Raw genomic sequence first — 20,903 nt, 5'->3', positions numbered from 1 at the left:
CACCTCTAGTTTGGAGTGCTTATTAAAAAACAAAGGCACATTTCCTAGAAACTGAACTTTACATAAACTAGCAAAAATAATCAGTTTAGAAATAGCAGTAGGTAAGCTTGATAAGATAGCAGGTTCAAAGTCAAACGTTTTGAAGAGGTTCCCTGAACAGCAAGGCTTGGGTTTCACTGGTTCTTCAAGAAGAAGCGCTCCACGGGATGATGTTGATGATGACGATGACGATGATTAGCCGCAAGCTAATCCCTATGGCCCACATCTTGCAGTTCTTCCGCCAAGACCTCTCTTCAACTTGGCAGCCTTGTTTCAAATTGAGAAGCTCCTGCTTCCAGCGCGTCCCCACGGTCGTCTAACTCAGAGAGCTTCTGGTCTCTTTCCCTCCCTTATCCACGCTGACTCTACTATGTCCACCCCCTGCTCTGTTTGATTTTGTGTCTGCTGAAGGCTTCGGTTGCTGCCAGGGGCAGCACTCGATCCGGCAGACATTTTGGCGGTGGTGGTGATGGCGACGACAGCGGGTGAGGACCTGCCGAGCTCTGCAGCCCACACCCGAAGCTGGGGAGGTCTTTTTTCTTTTGAATTTTTGGAAGGGGAAAATTACAGGAAGTTTTAGATAATTAATTTAAACTTGTTACATTGTTTCATTTTCAGGATAAACAATATTTCAGCTTGGGATGAAAATATTTCCAACAGTTTATTAAGATAGTGACTGTGTTTTACTTTAGGAAAATTGTTATGTACCAAGATGGGCGTGTTTGTGTGAAAAGACTTCAAAATTGAATTAAAATACTTAAATTTAAAAGTGGTTGTGTATTTGGTATACCCCAGGTTCAGCAGTAATCAATTCTTTGTTTTTTTTACAGTAAGTAATCCATTCTTAAACAACAACAAAAAAGCCCCAAAAGTAAATACAGAAAAGAATGTCTTTCTCTGGCATCTATATTCCTGAAGCAGAGATTTCATCACTGGTTTAACTCTCCAGCACTTTGAATGATTTTCTGTACATACTAGATACTCAGTAACTAGCTGAAATAATGACCACTGTTCTGTCATGATGGAATTTTGTGTTAGAGATGGGATGTCCAGCATTTTAAGAGCTATCCAGTAGTTTTATTATTTATTTATGTATTACTTGAGACAGCGTCTTGCTATGTAGTTCAGTCTGGCCTTGAATTCACTAAGTGGCATCAAACTAGCAGCCATCCTCCTGCCTCAGCCTCTTGAGTGCTCACAGGCATGTGCCACCATGCCCAATGGGTGCTATCCATTGGTTTTTGTTTTGTTTTCTTGGTACTGTGTATTGAATTCAGGAGGCTGGCCTCTAATTTGTGTCCTCAGCCTCACAAATGGCTGAGATTACCATGTTTGGTCCCACATCTGCTAAATTTTTTTTTTTTTTTTTTTGAGTCAGGGTCTCGCTGTGTAGTTCAGGTTGATTTGAACTCACTCTAGAGCCCAAGCGGTCCTTTAACTCAAGTGATCTTCCTGCCTCAGCCTCCGAAGTGCTGGGATTACAGGTGTGCACCACCACACCTGGCCCCTTACATGAACTTCTGAAGATGGGTCTCTGAATAGTTCCCCCTTCTGTGTGTCCCTCCTTATAGGTTCCAACTTTTGAGCTGTTTCCCCCTATAACGTCCATCTTCTCAACTCTGCAGAACCACTCTGCTCTGTTCTGCCTCTGGCCTTTTCACACCACAGGGTGCTAGGTGACCTGAAGGCTCACTGGCTGCGTCCCTTCTCTCAGATTCATCTTGTGCTGCGTGAGAACAGCTGCCTAGGGTATCTTGTCTAGTCCTATGGTTGCTACTAATCCAAGAGGGCCTCCTCCAGTTATTCATTATGGTCAGCAGCAGAAGTCCTCCTTCCCTTGTACTGTATTTTGAAGTGAAAATAAGGGAAAAGCAGTAACACTTTCAGGTAGCAAAACCAAGAAAGTATTTTCTGAGCGTGGCAAGGTGCCTTATACCTATAATCTCAGCTACACAGGAGGTTGAAGCCAGATGATGCAATTTTGAGACCAGCCCCGGGGAAACTGAAAACAGATTTTGTCTCAGAATAAAATAAAGCAGGCTGACGATGCCATGTCGCTCCGCGGTAGAGTGCTCCCCTAGCAGGGATTCAGTCCCCAGCACGGGTGGGGGTGGATGTGCGGGAGAGAAAAAGAACAAAGGAAACTTCCAGAAGCCACAGTTAAGTTTAGGAGGGGGAGATGGCTGATAGAATGAAGGTAAAAAGAGGAGAAAAGCAGAACCGGAAGATGTTGAAACAAAATCCTGGCAGCACCTCGTTTTCAGTCGTCCTCAAGTCCAGGGGCCTCGCACACTTTTCTTACGTGGACCACGACATTTCCTTTTGGGGGGGCATGGGGGGTTAGTTGTGAAGATAGTCTAAAAAGGAACTGGCTTGGGTTTGACGGGAACAATGAGAACTGAAGATCGATGGCCCACATGGGATGCTAAGGCTCAATCAGCTTTATCTCACTGGAGCCGTGGGGCCACACTCAGGGAGCGGAAGCTTCTAAGGTCAGCAGATACGATTGCTAACTGCCTCACAAGTACTTTTTTTTACGCGGGGGGGGGGGGGGGGGGGGGGAGGGCGAAGGGGAGTCTGTTTTTTATAGATTCTGTCTCACACTGTAGCAAATTTTGTTATTAACATGACTATACAGATGAAAAAAGACAATTTTAACATAGCATAAAAGTAAAGCAACATATTTCAGAAATATTTTGAAGTCCTACCCATGTTTTCTCTGGAGCCACCTGGCACGTGTACGTTACAGCCTGCACTTTCACCTGATGGTCAGCAGCAACCACCTGAGCTTCCGAGGCTCTTCCTACGATGTCCCTCCAGGCCTCTCTCTGGCTTTATCCCTCCCCCTTGCTCACTGTATCCCAGCCAGAACATCAGAAACAGTCGTGAAGTGTATGTTGAGTGAAGACCTTGAAACTTTGGGACTTTGTTTTATTTTTAATAGTTCTTTATCACTGTTTATAATTACCTGGTTCATTTGTTTGCTTGTGTATTATCTGACCACCCCTACTTGAACACAAACCCCAGAACAGACCTGGTCTGTCTAATCCGCTTCTCTTGCCACCTGGAAAGGCGCTGGATGCACCTAAACGGTATTCAGTACCTGTTACGTACACTGGCCCTGCAGTGAACAGCCTTCGTGTAAAACTTTCTGCTCTTCTAGTTTAGCTGAACTTTTTTTTTTTTTTTTGGTACCAGGAATCGGCCTCAGGACCTTGCACTTGCCAGGCAGGCGCTTGTGTCACTGAGCTATATCCCTGGTCCTTAACTTAACTTAAAATGACTAAGTTTACTCAAATTTCAGTGTTAAAATGTAACATGACTTATTTAAGTGAATGTTAACAGAATCAGCAAAACAGTGAAGTAAGTTTAATTTTTAATTTATTAGAACCCAGTAAGTGATGATTTTAAAAGCAGAGTTCTCATCAAATTAACACTTAATTCAGGGCAAAAATACATTTAAAAAACCTAAATCTTAAGGCAGAAGTAAAACATTATAAAAACCAGCATGTCTATTACAGATTGTAGAATGTCAGATTTTTAAGAGAGTCACATAGTATTTTATAGCACTAAAATGTGTTAATACAATCAGAAATATTATCCATTGGTCCAAGATTTCTGAGCCTGTGAAATGCCTCAGCTGCTAATTGAAGAAATTCTGCTGTGTAAGTAACAGCTACCACATAACCAAATGATCACTTTTTATGTCAAAGGAACTAAGGTAGGTAATTTTATGGTTTTCATTTGTAAAAGTTTTAAAATATTAAATATGAAGTATTACTAGGAATATTTTTAGATTTATCTCCCCATGCTAATCCCCAAAGGATGTATATCGCTTCCCTTTAACTCCATTAAAAAATTCTGTGAACTGCTAATACTTATTCACTGTAGGCCCGTCCTGATAATGAAGGCATAAATTACTTACTTTGATATGGTAGAAAAAATTGTAGTCAATGACTGCATTTATTTCTGGTCATTAAATAACTTCAAAATGAAGTAAAAAACATTTTGCACCTCAACAAGTGAACAATCTATTTCTACAGATTTCAACTATGACTGGAACTTGGGGGTGGGAGGCAGGGAGATTTCGGGTTTGTCTGTCTGTTTTGTGGTGCTGGGGAGCAACTAGGCAAGTGCTCTATCACTCAGCGCTACTTCCAGCCCAATATTTCATACTTATAGCTAATTAACAGCAGCTCTTCTGAAGAACAAGCTTAACAAACTTCACTTTCTTTCACGATCAATACCTTTTGTTTTGGGGGCATGGGATAAGATGTAAAAGTGCTTTAATCAGAAAACAAGGATTAGCTTATCACGTAAGTAGCTTATACATTCTACTGGATAGTGTCAAAAAAGACAAAATGTATGTAATTTTTTTAAGTCTAGCAAATATGAGGTTGATGGTATCTTAACTAACATTGTAATTACAAAGATTCCTTTTTATTACAAACTTTAAGCTATTATTATAAAACAGCTATAGACCTCACTGTACTTCTATCCTTACTTTTGCATTAATAAAAACTTGTTAAAATTCTTTATGTAGTATTCCTGAAAAAAAATCTAGTCAAAGAAAATCACTAAAACTACCAAGAGGGCTTTGAAATACGATTGCAGACTCATTTCTAAGTAGATTTAGCCCCTTCCAGGACCTGGCATTTAAATCATGAATATCTTCACCAATGCAAACTGCGAAAATAAAACGGTAGTCAGTGCTGACTATAGTTGACCAGTACGGGTATTATGGGAAAAAACCCTGAAAATGCATTCAACAGTTTCAAGCTAAGTAAGAATGACTGATAAATATTTATGTCTTTGAAGGTTCTCTTAAATTCCACGAGTCCTCAACTGAAAGCGAATCTGCCAAAACACATGGGCACTTATATAACATAAAAGGAGTAAGAAGGTGATTCTGTATACATGTTGTACGTTTGGCATTCAGTTGCCCCTCATTTGTGTAACTACTGTAGGCACCACTCCTTGAAGAGCATGAAATGAAAAGTAGACAGAACAGAACACCTGTCAGGCTAACAGGAGTATATTAGTGTATAAAATCTTTTCAGTTGAGTGACTTCTCACTGTGGTTATGCTATGTGCAGCATATAACCTGTACATGATGCTCTCTTGCTATCTGTGGAAAAAATTAAGCTTAATAAAATGTGAAATATACATTAGTTTGCTTTAAATGCAAAGATCAACTGTTTTTGGCTCAATTGTATCATAACCAAAAAAGTCTCTGCTTTGATAATACAATATGAAAAAGTTCACATATGTACATGGGTACATTCCTTCATTAGAGTTTTTCTTTAAATCTACCTCAATGTATCTTTACAACCGATACAACTGATCTTTACAGCAACAGTCAAAAATGACAAGTGATTCCGTCTCACAGCACTTTAGGTTGTGCGGCATTTCCCTTTAGGGTTTAAAGGACGTCATTGAAGCGCTGCTTTCCGTAGTCTGCAGGATCCATCTGAAGCTCTCGTTCTTCATCATCTGTAGGGAAAATAAGTATACATCAAGAACAGCATTTTTAAAATCACTGGAGAAATCCAATTTAAAATGTTTCCATTATTTTCAGCCTTAAGATCATTTTTTCTTGTTATTTCTCACCTAATGTAAACAGTGCTGAATTCTTGGTTGGTTGGCTGAGAGTGCTAAGTCTGTTTTGGAAGATTACTTAATTTAAACAAATCTTCGGATGACAGATACAGATGCAGAGCTAGATAAAACATACATAGCTAGCAAAACTTTGGGAATCCACAACATCGAGGAGTTAATCCCCTCACACACATATTTCTATGTATATGAAAGTTCAGCCCCTTAACTAAGCTTTGGTAGAAAGAAACACTTCTATGTATATTTTATGTGTTTTAAAAGACAAAGTCTTTTCTAATTTTAGAATTAACCTGTATCAGTCATATAAAAATTAGAAAATAAAAGAGGAAAATAAAAATCATTCATAATCCCAACACTTAACATTGCATTTTATCACGAATTTCTGTGCTTGTTTGCAGATATCTTACCCTTGACTTCCTAAATGAAGTATGCTAACCAAAATTTAACCTTTTTTAGCACAAAGAAAAAGAAATCTTAAATGGCATCATTAGTAAGATCCTCAAAGCTTCTTTGTATAACCTTATTAAATACATAACTCCAAACAGTGCTTGAGGAATTTGACTGACAGGTTTTTTGTCTCCTTGGTTAGCAGCTGTTATTCTGTACTGTTGTCAGTTATCCGCCAGCAGCAATCCTTTTCTTCAAAATTCTGGTGTAAACCACAGGTTTTGAAATGATATTGTTCTAAACAATTAAAATTATGTTAGAATAACAATGAAAAGTATTGAGATCTGAGCCTGGAAGACTTCCTTCGGAGGGCATGGCCTTTTAGACTTTTTTTTGAGGGGGGGGTATTGGGAATCAAACTCAGGACCTTGCACTTGCCAGGCAGGTGCTGTGCCACTGAGCTACATCCCCAGTCCTAGACATTCTTATTTTAGGTTTAAAATTTTGTTCTTTCAGAAGTGACAGCCAGAGCACCTGCCTAGCATGCATGAGGCCCTGGATTCAATCCCAAGAACTAAAGGGGAAAAAATTATTAATCCAATTCGCTTCTTCTTTTCAACAACTTCCCTATGAATGTGTTAACAGCAGGGCCGCATATGCATTACTGTCCCATCTCACGGCTTGGACCACCTGATGGGACTGTCCCATGGCACCTGATGGGACAGTCGTGTGTATCACTGGTGATTCAACCCAGTGGGAATGTGGTGTTTAACTTATAGAAGTTCTCATGCAGAACTGCAGGAAACCATTTTGTACCATATTCTTAAACTGTTCACCTACCTTTAGTAATATGATCTACTAGGTATGATAACTCCAAATCTGTTATTACATGTATAAAAGGCTGAAATTATATCTTTATTCACATTTGGATTTTGTAAACATGCTAATCATTTTTTTTAGAGTTTTTTTGAGACAGGGTTTTGCTATGTAGTCCAGGTTGGTCTTAAACTTACTATGTGGCCCAGGTTAGCCTTGAACTCACAGCAGTCTTCCTCCCTTAGCCTCCCAAGTGCTGATATTACAGATATGCACCACCACTGCCAGTCACTAATCAACTTCTTATAAAAAAACCTCACTGTATTTCAAACTATTATCTTTGGTTTTAAAAGGGAAATAATCATGGGCACCCAGGTATGGTGGTTCATACCTGTAATCCCAGCACTCCGGGAGGCTGAGGCAAATGGATCCTAAATTTGAACACAGCCTGGGTAACTTAATGACTCTGGGACATCTTGTCTCAAAATAAAAAAAAAAGAAAAAAGGGCTAAGGTTATAGTTCAGCATAAAGGTCCTGGTTTTAATCTGCAGTACTGGTGGTGGTGGTGGTGGTGGATTGCTGGCACTTTTTCAGAAAGCTCTCCCTAGAGTCCATCTTTTTTTATTTGTATCAGGAATGTACTCACAGCCTTGTGCTTGCCAGGCAGGCGACTGTGCCAATGAGCTATATCCCCGGCACCCTACAGTCCATCTTATAAGACCTCATCTTATGGCTGTGAGTGCATCCTTTCATCCTTTAAGACATTAGTAGTTAGATGGAGATGTAATTACTAATGAGCAATGGAATATTTCTAGAAATTTATCAGGAAAGTTATTGAAAGAAAAAAATGTTAGTTCTTTAGATTTTTAAATGAATAAATGTAAAGAGAAAATGAGACATGAGCAAAGGTCTAGGGATAGAAAAACTGAAACCTGTTCCTGGTACCTGTTCCAGATCCTTAACAAATATGATCTAATTCCTACATGTCTTTGGACCTCTAATTATCTTCTCAGTAATTCAAAGAAGAAGAATTTGAAGAGGGAAATTTTTAAGTTAATCCTTGTTTGTGGTGTTCCAAAGATGGAACATTAGGTATAAATGGGTTAATAATGCTCTCACATTGTTTTTCAGAATTTCATAGGACTTTTCAAATAGGAATTGAGCTACCACTTACATTAACTAGAGTCCATTTTCAGTGTAACTATTCTACCCAGAATTCAAGTTTCAGTCAACAACCTCTTTATATTTATCTGTCAAGCATTATGAAATTATCTGACCAAATTTGATATGGGATAAGATAAACAATAAACATAATTAAATGGAATATAATTCTAGATCCTTTTTTTTTTTTTTTTTTTTTTTTTTTTGGTCTTTTTGAGACAGGGTCTCGCTATGCAGTTCAGACTGGCCTTGAGCTCACTTTGTAGCCCAGGCTGGTCTTGAATTCCCAACAATCCTCCTGCCTCAGCCTCCTGAGTGCTGGAATTACAGGCCTGCGCCATCATGCCCAGCAATTCTAGTTCATTTTATATTTTATTTATTTACTTATTTATTTTTTTGAGTACTAGGGATTGAACCCAGAGATTGCACTGAGTTACATTCCCTAGCCCTTTTTTCTTTCTTTCTTTTGTTCAGGCTGGCCTTGAACTCAGTAGGCTGGCCTCCGGCAATCCTGTCTCAGCCTCCTGATCTAGTTCATTTTAGAAAGCAGTAAAACCTGTAAGCTAATTAAGGTAAAATTACTATGAAAGGAAATATAAAGATGTTCCCATTTTATTAAATAATTTCTAAATTTCCTGTGAATTCAAGAAACTACTGTTTCCACAAAAAAGTTCTACCAAGCAAGAATTTGGGGCAGTAAGCTCCATAAAGGAAGTACAAGTTAATCCACAGGAATTAAGTATAATTATCTTCTAAAACAGGTAACCCAGACAAAAACTTCTACATTTCATTTTACTTTGCAAAATTATTTTATTCAACAAATACTTATGTAGTGCTCACAGTGTGACAGTCTGCCTTAAGTGCTGAACAAATACTAAATTATTTAACCCATATAACAACTACTGAGTTAGATTAACTATTCCTGTTTTATAGTTGAAATTAAGGCAGAAAAGTTAGGTAATTCACAAGCTCACAAAGCTAGTATAATGGAAGTAGGACTTGAATCCTGGCAGTGTGGCCCAGAATGCAGGCATTTAAGCACAATGCTAAGCTTCCTGCAGATATACAAGGAGTGACTGAAAAATACAGTGAATGTGTAAGTTAAAAAAAAAGTATTACAGTAAAAAAAACCCTTTGCTGGGCCAGGGATATAGCTCAGTGGCACAAGTGCCTGCCTGGCAAGTGCAAGGTCCTGAGTTGGATTCCCAGTTAAACAAACAAACAAACAAAAAAATTGCTATTAATCCCCCTCAAAGTACGATCCTTCATTTCAAACACATGCCATCATTCTGGTCACTTTCTGGAAGTCCTCTTCTGTGAGACTTCAGGAGGTGGTGTCAAAAATATGGCAACTGTTGCAGCCAAATACATCCACTGGAAAGGTGGGCTTGTGCAAGCATTATGGTGCGCCCTCCTCCACCTTTATCGCGGGGTCTGCTACCACAGGACTTCCGGCTCCTCCCCAAAGTCAAAATGACCATGAACTCCCTACTGGTGGACGTGCTGCCAAACTGCATTTCACAATCCAGAAATTTGGAGATCAAAGCCGGAGCTTTCTTGGCTAAAAACTTTAAACTGTAGCCACAATCTCTAATCCTAGGGAACTCACAGCTTGAGAAAAAACGTATCCCACTACCCAAAACAGTAGTAAAAAACCTTTAGGCAAGAGAATCTTTATAGTACTTCTCAAGTGCATGATTCAATTTTTTTTATCTTTGGCTGGAAAATTTCGAGGGTTTCAGTAAAGTTTTTACTTTCTCCCCTGGATTTGGGAATAGATGTGTTTCAGGCACCCTGAAATCTGAAACATACTTTCCCACGTTACTTGAGTTTTACATATAATAGCTGCACAGTAAATTTGGACACAGAATTTTTTTGTTTTGTTTTGTTTTGTTTCTGTTTTTCTTCGGGTACCAGGAATCAAACTCACAACCTTGTGCTTGCCAGGCAGGCGCTTTGCCGCTGAGCTAAATCCTGAGCCCCTGGGCACAGAATTTTATAACTGAGAAGGACCATCACTCTCATATACAGATGAGGAAATTGTGGTCCAGAGAGTTTAAATGCCATAAGAAGCAACATGCAGCCTGTTCCTTGACTGTCAGTCCAGTGGTTTTTACTGCTTTTTTTAACTGCCTGTTCTGGCTGTGAGAGCAAACCAAACTGGAAACCTGTTACTTCTACACTGGCACAATGAAGAAATGTTTATACATACGTATTCTGACTTAAGAATAAACATTTGAAATCAAACTTATTGATAAATTGGTTTTGTTTGTCTTTTTTTTTTTTTTTGAGACAGGGTCTCACTATGCAGTTCAGGCTGGCCTTGAGCTCACTTTGCAGCCCAGGCTGGCCTCAAACTCTCCATGATCCTCCTGACTCAGCCTTCCTAGTGCTGGGATTACGGGCGTGCTCCACCATGCCCAGCCTTGTTGATAAATTGGACACAGCCACAATTCCTTCTCCCCCTTTCGTGGACAGTTATATTTAGAATTAAATATCCTTTTTTTAGTCAGTTTATACACTTATCCCTCTTTATTTCCTAGCACTGATACTTTTACCATCCTTCTGCCCTCTACGATAAAGAAGTTCCCTTTCTATCTGCCCTATCTTCTTGCCACTATGGTCTAATAAACCCCAGGATGAGATAAGAAACATTAAATGGAAACTTTAAGTTCAAGTAAGAGTCACTTGCAAATAAGGAAATCTAAACATTTAACAGTCTCCTCCCTACTTCCCGAGGACATCGTGATAGGTCATTTCTTTATATTCCACAGAATCAGTGAATTTATTTTCTTGTGGAAGGAAAAGCAGGACAGTGAAAGTTCCAGGGACCTGAAGTGGAAGATGGCAAAGAGGAACAGGAGTGGGTAAGGAAAATGGTACCAGAAAGGGAGAAAGAAGGCACTGAAAATAAACTTACTACTGTGGATAAAACCCATAAAAAGATTCAATTGAAATTTTGTGAAAAAACTCGTCAGTTCTAAGACAGCTAAAAAAAATACAAGGAAGTTGTTATCAAGAATGGCTGAAGTTAACTGCTATAAGAAACCCCTCAATATTACCCAATGAGATGATACAAAATCCTTGAGGAAAAAAATTGGAGAATATTCAAATTGGAAACGAAGCAAACTTTTAAGACCAGAAGTTAAAGTGTTATTACCCAAATCACAGTTATAAGAACAAAAGTTTGATGGGAAAAGCATAAAATTATGAGTTAATGATATTGTGAGCCTTGTGTACAAAGGCCCATGGGAAGGTGACTATGAAGGCAGCAAGGCTATATACAGAGTAGAAGACAAAATCAATGACAATGCCTGCCCTCCAAAGCTTACAGGCTAAGCAATATATAGTATACATGCATGAAAAAGCCTTGAAGTATGCACAATTGCAAAAAAATGCAATCAAAACAAATCACAAAATGAGAAAAAAGATAAAATTTATTAAAAAGGGATAAGACTATATAAAGAATGAAATTTGTCTGATACAACCAAAATGCATTTGAGAATCATTGATACATCCTTGTATATATCCTAGCACTTATCAATCTATCTCCAATAATCGTATTTTTCCAAAAAGTAGAATGTACTATTAAAACAATAACAAGGGAGGAGTCAGAGTCTCCAGTGTCCCTTTTTGTAAATTATTTATTTTTCTGTTACTATGGATTGAACTCAGGGGCATTTTACCACTCAGCTACACCCCCAACCCTTTTTATTTTGAGACAGGGTCTTGTAATTGCCTAGGCTGCATTAAACGTGCTGTTTTCCTGCCTTGGCCTCCCGAGTAGCTGGGATTATGAGCATGTACCATCCTGCCCAACTTCTAGTTTCCCTTTTTTTTTTTTTTTTTTTTGGTGTTTTTGAGACAGGCTCTTGCTATGCAGTTCAGGCTGGCCTTGAGCTTACTTTGTAGCCCAGGCTGGCCTTGAACTTGCAAGATCCTCCTGCCTCAGCCTCCTGAGTGCTGGGATTATAGGTGTGTACCACCATGCCTGGCTTAGTTTCCCTTTTTTTTTTTTTGGTTTTGGTTTTTCTCCGGTACCGGGAACCGAACTCATGACCTTGCACTTGCCAGGCAGGTGCTTTTGCCGCTGAGCTAAATCCCCAGCCCCTAGTTTCCTTTTTGACAGAGCACTCTAGATCAAGTATATTTTCTTCTAAGTTTTGAAAAACAATTTTTAATGTGAACATAAATTAAAATATAATTACTGTAAAGAGAGCTAAGAAAGAAATCAAAACATTTATAGTGAAAATAATTTTCATGCATCATATTATAAAAATCTTATATATTGCACCCTAAGGTCATAATCAAATTTTATAGAAAAAGTTTTAAAACTCCACAAATAACTATTTGAACAATAAGCAGACAAAAAACAAGCCTAAAAGCTTGCAATAAAGCAAATATACTCTGCTATGCATGCATGGGTGGGGCTGCATGCACACAGGTAGATTCTGAACTTTTATGAAGTTAAAAGCTCAGAAGTAACAGTTAGCAAGAAAAACATATTGAATCTGTGTATTCAACATAAAAATGTATTTTTACAAACTTATTACTAAATACAAATTTTAAGCCTCTCAGAAAAACTTTCACAACATTTCTATGCTGTTTCAGTGGTGAAATAATTTCAGCTGCAGTATAAGGGAGCTCATTCCTTTGGTGGCTTTCCTTATCACAAAAGGGCTGCCTGAGCCATACTTTTACGTAGAACAATGCAACGTTTTCAGATGAGAAACTGGAAAATAATTACTTTCTAGAAGCATTTGTCTAGAGTCATTCTAAAAGTCTGTGAGGATTCTGAGTTCCAAATTATATAATAACTAAAATTTTTTAAAAAGTAAAGTTACTGATAGATGTATTAATCATAAAAGTATTCAAAGCAAAACTTAAAAAACTGCACAGAACTTCTTTGAATTAATATTAAGATTAAATGACTATAGTATAGGTGGGGGAAATGCTACACAAATTCAACCAAAAAATTTAGAGGTGGGTTTCACGGTCACAGCATGGAGGCCACGCCCACGCTCACCTTGGACGTCTTCCTCTCCACCATCACCATCTTCTTCCTCATTGTAAGCCAGCTCAGCCTGCTTGTCTGCCTCATACTCACCTACGTTACCATCATCCCCATTATAATCCGCCAGTTTAGAGCCATGCTGCGGATCAACAGGGGATTCATTTTCATCAAAGAACCGGCCTGTGAAGTAGGTACAGGATTAATTATGGAGCAAAGAGAGAAGAAAAGAAGGGACCTATACTGAAGGCAGAGCAGAGAGGAGACAAGTGAAATACGGCCACGTTCAGGGTACTGGTTATAGAAAGAAAACACCATCAAGGTTATCCTAGACAGCACTGAACAAGAGTGAAAATCCTAAAAACATTGTTTTCTTTCTTTCTTTTTTTTTTTCTTTTTTTTTGAGGTACTGGATATTAAACTGAAGGCCTTAGCATGTGCTAGGCAAGAGCTTTACCACTGAGCTATTTCAGCAGACCCCTGTTCCCCCACCCCACCGTTTTTTGAGGCTGGATCTCACTAAGTTGCCCAGACAGGCCTTGACCTTGTGATCCTCTTGCCTTAGCCTCCCCGGAAGCTGTGATTACAGGAGCATGCCATCATGCCAGGTTTGAAAATAACTTTTATTTAAGAATTTCTCTTTGTTTAGTACTTGCTACTTAAGATTTGAATCCTTTCATAAAGAAAAGGGCACTATTTTTAGGATTGTTTTCCTAATGACCTAACGTATACTTTAGGAGAATAAATCATTTTATTACTATTACAATACATATTTGAAATTCATAGTTACTTTCTATGAATAATTTTGAAAACTAATCTAATCTCTCTGTCTTCCTGGTATTAGGGATTAAACTCAGGATCCATTCTGTCTACTAGGCAAGCACTCTACCAGTAAGCTATATGCCTAGCCATTTTCAAAACTTTAAAAAAAACCAAATGAATACTACACAGGCTAATATACTTTTGTATACTAAGACAGATGAATACATCTGAGGGCTAATGAGGATAATACCTCAAATTCCTTCATTAATACTGATTCACTGTAACTATCGGCCTCCATAGACGAATGGCAAAGAGTAAGAATCAGAACCCCTATTGTTATGTGCTTTGAAAAAGCATCCCAAGTAATTCCGGTTTATCTCATCCCATTTCCTAAAGTAGATTAAAAAAAAAACCTCAGTGAAAGCTTATGAAAGTTGATCTACGTAAGACTGTATTAAACCAGGTGTGGTGGTACACACCTATAATCCCAGCACTCAGGAGGCTGAGGCAGGAGATCCTTGTGAGTTCAAGGCCAGCCTGGGCTACAAAGTGAGCTCAATGCTAGCCTGAACTATGTAGTTTTGACCCTGTCTCAAAAACACTGAAAAAAAAAAAAAAAAGACTGTATTATACACATTTATAACAATTTATCAAGAGAAGCAATAAACATTACGTATACTGTAGAAAGCTATTCAATAACTAGACATTAAAAATAAAAATGTGAGGTACACCAAGATCACAAATGCAGGTAAAACTCTACTTTGACATTAAATTTAATTAGCATAAAAGTAAATGTTATATGAATCCCTCTAAAGTGAATAAAATCAACTTACTAAAGATATATGAATTTAAAACTTAAAATTTAACAATTTTCTGTGATGGGTCTAATATATTTCAACAATTTACATTTCCATAAAACAAAACTTTCTTTAGCTTGGAAAGAAAAGTACAAACTGCAAAAATTATGGAGGTATCTGTCAGTTCTATAGGTGGTTCATCACATCATCAAAGCAATGTATTTCTAATTGCTGGGTAAAAAGCCAATCAGGAAAACAGTTAAGAGAACAAATCTTGTTAGGTGCGATGGCTCATGCCTGTAACCCCAGCACTCTGGGACACATAGGCAGGAGGATCCCAAGTTCAAGCCCAGTCTGGGCAACTCAGTAATTTTACAAGACCTTGTCTCAATTAAAAAAGGGCTGAGAATGTAGCTTAGTGTGAAGGTCCTGGGTTTAACCAGTACAAAAAACAAAAACAAAAATAAAACAAAACCAGAGAAGTCTTTAACTGTTAAAGGCAGGAGGGTGTGAGAACAACAGGACTGCAGTAATTGAGGCTAATAAAAATCCCAGCATGCTGGAAGCTGAGGCAGGAGGACCATGAGTTCAAGTCTGACCTGGCTACATAGCAAGACCCCATCTCAAAAAAAAACAAAAAACAAAAAAAACAAAATTTATCGTAGATCTATTCTAGAATAAACGACTCCTATATCTACTTTAAAAGGGCACTATTTAAACCAAGGGACAAAGTATACGAAAGTATCTACAATTATATTTTTCAATTCATCCAATATTCACTGATGTTTGCGATAGGCAGTGTGCTACCTGCTGTGATACAAAAATACAGTTACCATCTTCACCACCTGTAACTCAGTGTAGTAAGGGAGACATACATAAATAAATTATTAGAGATACCATGTGTGCTATGTAGCACAATGATCTACAGAGTGGCATCTAAACATGGAGAAATTTGCTACAGCTGTTTTCCATTTGATACAGTGAGTTTGAATTTTACGTAGTAGGCAATAATCAGTTACTATGATTTCTTTTTAAACTCACTGAGAATAGGAGCTAGTCTTTCTTTTTTTTAGACAGGGTCTCACTGTGTAGTTCAGATTGAGTTTGAACTCACCATATACCCCAGACTGGCCTTGAACTCAAGGCCATCCTCCGGCCTCAGGGTCCCGAGAACACAAAGACAAGAAACAACATGCCTACTAGCTACTGAAAGTCTCTAAAGTCAGACATGGTGCACACCTGCAAGCCCAGTAGTCCAGGAGGCTGAGGCAGGAGTAAAGGGACTAATACAGTGCTTATCCTGTTAACAAGTTCAAGCCCAGCCTTGGCAACTTAGTGAGACCCTGTCTCAAAATTAAAAATAAAAAATAGGCTGGGGATGTAACTTGGTATAGGCCTTGGGTTTGATCCCTAGCATGGCAAAAATAAATAAATTTTTAAAATTCAAAAGAATAAAGTCTTTGAACAGTATCAAATTTGAAAAACTAGAAAGAACTAAGAAATTCTCAATATTTAAATTCTTTTTTTGACCCAAACTAGCAAGTCTACTAAATATATAATGAGCACATGGTATGTGTGAAGTAATTTTTCATGTATTTTCCTTCCTTTTGTTCTAATTGGTATAATAGGATGGTCGATAGTTGTGGACTAAGTTCATATACTCTACATGACCTGAAGTAGTAAGCCTCTTTTTTATTTCTCCTTAAACAACACAATAGAACTTCATATGGAATGCTAGACATTCTGCAAAACAACTCAAATATCAGACCACAAACATAAAAAAATAGACAAAGAAAGGATAATAGCAATGGTGTTATGGCTTGTATCGAGATGTCCCCCCAAAGCCTCATGCAGTCATGCGTGGGGCTTTTCTGAGGTGCTCGATCTACAGTGTATGATGTTGGGATCGAGGATGTGATGCTGGGATTGATTCACAGGTGCTAAGATTAAGGGTGTGAGTGGTACCTGCCAAAAGGGTGGGCAGCCTGGATAAGATACAAGGGACAAAAAGAACTATTGCGTTTGTTGTTTGCCACTTGTCCACTGTCACTTCCTTGCTGCTTGCTGACCTCTGGTTGCCATGCTTTGCCATACACTGTTTTTCCTCTGCAATACCACCCTGCCTTGGAGCCAGCCAACTATGAACTGAAGCCCCTACAAACTATAAACTAAATAAACCTTTCCTCCCTTAACGTGCGGGTGTTGGGTATTTTGTCTCAACAGGAGAAAAGTAACTAAGACAAACAGTAACATTCCTCAATCAGAAAAGAGCATTTCAACCAAGGGAAAGTAGGCTGTATTGTCAATTTTAATCCTGTAGTATGAATCAAATGAAACACTATAATAAAGCATTTTTGTTTGCTTTACTAGCTCCAGATTCATTTGTGGGTTTTCATTTCTTAATTTTTCTACCAAAAATACACTTATATTTTCTTATGTCATTCTAATTATTAATTAACCTGAGTTGGTTAAAAACCTTGTGGGAAAGAAAAGGAATGTTTATAGAAGAGCAATCACTTTTTCTAGCCTTCATCTACTGGTAGTTGTTATGATTTAGATCTAAAATGTGCCCTAAGGGGCTATGGGGAAGGTGACTGCATCACAGGGCACAATACTCAGTCCAATGAGTCCACAGCTGAACGCGCTGTTAGGAAGTGGGGCCTGGCTGGAGGTGGATCACTGGGGGTGAGACCTGAAAGGGTATTTTCCTGTCCCTGCTCCTCCCTTTTCTTTCTGCTTCTGGTCTACCACGGTTGAACAGTTTTCCTCTATCAGGCCTTTCCACCTTCCATTTCTGTCTTGGAGCTAGTTGACCATGCACAGGACTAAACCCTCTAAAGCCATGAACCAGAACAAACCTCTCCTCCTAGTCAAAATTGTGAGTATTGGGGACTTTGTTACAGGCATAGAAAAGTGACTAATAGAGTGTTTACTCTCATTTCATTCATTACTTTGTTCTTTTTCCTCTTCTTCCTACCCTTGTCCATGCCTACTGGGTCAGCCTTAGCAGTAGCATAGGATGAGGGGGCCTGAGGTAGGAGATAATTTGCTAATTTTTGAGAAATAATACCAGACATACATTAAATATGTATGATGATTATATTAATCTTATATGTATTAAATAAGTATATGTTCTAGCTTTAGTATTCAAGGGTTTATTTGGTTTTGGTACTAGGGATTGAATCCAGGCCCTTTGCACCAAGCTACCTTCCCAGGACCCCCTTCACTCTTCTTTAAACAGGGTCTTTCTAAATTTCTCAGGGTGGGCTTGAACTGGAGATCCTCCTTACTCAGCCCCCCGAAGTACTGGGATTGATCAGTGGGTGCCATCACACTGGCTTTAAGTATTTTTTATTTTTATTTTTTGTAGTGCTCAAGATTGAACCCAGAGCACTGCACAAGCCGGGCAAGTGCTCTTCCACTGAGCTACATCCCCAGCCCTCAAGTATTGCTTAATATTCAGAATAACTAAAGAAGAGGTTCTTATGTGCCATAACTGATTTTTTGTTTTTGAACTGGTGTCAAGAAAAAATTTCACCAAGGCTTTATTTTATCATATTTAAGAACGCAGCTGCCTACAATTCCAGCTGCTCAGGATGCTGAGGCAGAGGGTCAAAAGTTTAAGGATAGCCTGAGCAATTTAGTGATAACCCACTGGACCTGTTTCAAAATAAAAAATAAAAGTTCAATCTCCCATACTAAAAAAAAAAAAAAAAAAAAAAAGACAATACCTACTGTGGAGCAAACCATTTTTTTTCCAAATATTTTATAAAAACATAGAGAATATAACAAATATACATATCCTCATCACCTACAGCTTTGTCTTATTTTTACATTTGCTACTATACTTGTTCTAGAGCTTTTAAAGAAATAAAACATATGGATAAATTAAAGTTCCTCAGGTACCTTTCCCATCCCAAAGACAATCTTTCTTAAATTTGGTGTTAAGCACCCCCATGAGTTTAGGTACTCATGAATAAGTTCTCATGGTTCTGATTTATAATTTGACTCATCGTTTTATACTGTATGATGATGTGAAAATAAAATACATTCATTGGAAAACTGTATTTTAAATTTTGATCTTTTTCTGGATTATGATACACAGTAGGCTTGCAATGGTGGGGGGCAGCAGCAAACTGTAGCTTCCAATCGGTTGCATGATTAAAAGGATAAAAAACAGCTGGGAATCGTGGCTCGTGACTAGTCCCAGGACTCTGGGAGGCTGAAGTAGGAGTATCCTAAGTGTAAACCCAGCCTCTGCAACTTAGTGAGAACCTGTTTCAAAGAAAAAAACAAAAAGGACTGGAAATCTCACTCTTGTGCTTCAATCCCCAGCAGGTGGGGGTGGGGATAGATTTTTACAGCAGGGAATAACCACATCGTGAGTTACGGACCATCTGGACTTCTTCCTGCTGGGGAAGGGGAGGGCTGGAATCTGACTTGCGGAGCTCAGGTGCCCCATGCCTACAAAATGGGTGCCTGGACAGTAAGATTAAGGTACGTTTGCCTTGTAATGAAGAAGGCTACAGTCACTGACCTAACTCTAACTCCATTTCATTTCTCTGCAATTTCATCTGCCTCTTAGTATTTTTTTCCTTCTGAGCCATTCTTCTGTAATCACCTTGGTTTCCAGTAATAACAAGTCTAATCAATAAACACTTCTATGACAAAGGACTGAAATGACCCACCATGCAACAGTGAGTCTTGCAGACAGATCTCCCCATGGTGAGACTGCCCCTCTAAGTGGGAACAAATACCCCATGATGATAACTGAGGCTGCCCTGTCAGCAGGCACAGGCATTTCATGATGAGAACTGCACTGCTCTCTGTCCTGAAATAAAGAACAACCAAATCATGGTTGATCAAACCCCCTAGAAAGGCAAATCCTTAACTATCTTTGTTCCTCTTCTCTATGAAACCTCACTGTTCCTGTCAGCCCTCTGAAGACGGATCTTGAACCCTGATGTGGCCGTGCTACACCTTCCTTGCCTTTCACCACTGCCTGTCTCCCTGATCAGCACACAGGGACAGGCAGCTAAGCTCAGTTGGTTGAGATGCCCAGAGATACAGCTTCTGCCCTAAAACTATGGTAACTGAACACTTCACATGTGTCTTCACATGTCATTGCTGAGGAATTAGGCACATTCTATGCAACTCTACTGGGAAGGGACATCTGGAAGTTTGTGCCTGCTTTCTCCTGGACCTCATCCCATGTGCCTTTTCTTTTTGCATATTTTAATCTGTTTTATCTTGGTGTAGTAAAATATAACCATGAGCATAACAGCTCTTCTGAGTTTGGTGAATTCTTCTAGTGAATCATCAAGCCTTATTGTGGTCTTGGGACTTCTAACATAGCATCATAACATATCTATTCTCCAACTTACTTTATTCCCTCTCCTAGCTTCTAAGATGTAACCATGTTGATAAATACAGCTTTTCTCATTCATTTTAACCTCTATGATGACTTCACTTTAAGTATGTAATAGCCCCCTAGATCCTCTAGGTCCATATCCACAGACTGAAACCAACTATAGATAGGGAAGACTTCAACAAAGAACATGTATGTGTACTAAACATATAAAGACTTTCTTCTTTGAGATAGGATTTCTGCCAGGTAGTAGGATGGACTTGAACTCACTATGTATCTCAGAGTGGTGCTGAACTTCTGGTCCTCTTGCCTCAGTTTACTGAGTGCTGGAATTATAAAAATTCACCACTCTCCTGGCTCAGACTTTTTCTTATCATCATTTCCTTAAGGAATATAGTATGACAAGTATTTACACAGCATTTATATTGTGTTAGGTCATATAAAAATGCCGCAGTAGTCTAAAGTACACAGGGTGATGTGTGTAAGACATATGCCAATAGTATGCCATTTTATAAATGGGACTTGAATGTCTATGCATTTTGACATCCACAGGTTTAGTGAAACCAATTTCCTACAGATACCAAGGAACAACTATATACAGTACCATGATTTAATCATTTTCACACTGCTGGATTCTTAAGTTGTTTTCAATTTTCAATGTTGTGAACAATGAACCTGCCAGGCATAGTGGTGCTCTCTGGAAGGCTGAGGCACGAAAATCACAAGTTCAAGCCCAGCCTAGGGAACTTACTGACTTAGCCACAGTTTCTTTATCCATTCATCTGTTGATGGGTATATAGGCCATTTCTAAGATTTTGCTATCATATATATATATATATTTTTTTTTTTTTTTCTGGTATGGGAATCGAACTCACAACCTTGCGCTTGCCAGGCAAGTGCTGTGCCGCTGAACTAAATCCCCAGCCCCCAGATTTTGCTATTATA

At 38.6% G+C, this 20,903-nt stretch overlaps 1 protein-coding gene and 1 pseudogene across 1 annotated transcript in view; both read right to left on the bottom strand.

The window, feature by feature from the left end:
* Positions 1-6: 6 nt before the first annotated feature.
* LOC102015512 lies at positions 7-1,142 on the bottom strand (annotated as a pseudogene).
* A 2,261-nt stretch (positions 1,143-3,403) lies between these two features.
* The window catches only part of Casc4 (cancer susceptibility candidate 4), a gene marked incomplete in the record, with an annotated part of 137,150 nt that continues 119,650 nt past the window's right edge, over positions 3,404-20,903 (bottom strand). The window contains 2 exon segments of the mRNA XM_013512605.1: positions 3,404-5,532; positions 13,047-13,214. Coding sequence (XP_013368059.1) covers positions 5,462-5,532; positions 13,047-13,214 — 239 coding nt within the window.

The sequence above is a fragment of the Chinchilla lanigera genome, unplaced genomic scaffold, assembly GCF_000276665.1.
Source record: "Chinchilla lanigera isolate Chin_1 unplaced genomic scaffold, ChiLan1.0 scaffold00015, whole genome shotgun sequence".
Taxonomy (NCBI): domain Eukaryota; kingdom Metazoa; phylum Chordata; class Mammalia; order Rodentia; family Chinchillidae; genus Chinchilla; species Chinchilla lanigera.
This window is presented reverse-complemented; position numbering and strand designations above follow the sequence as displayed.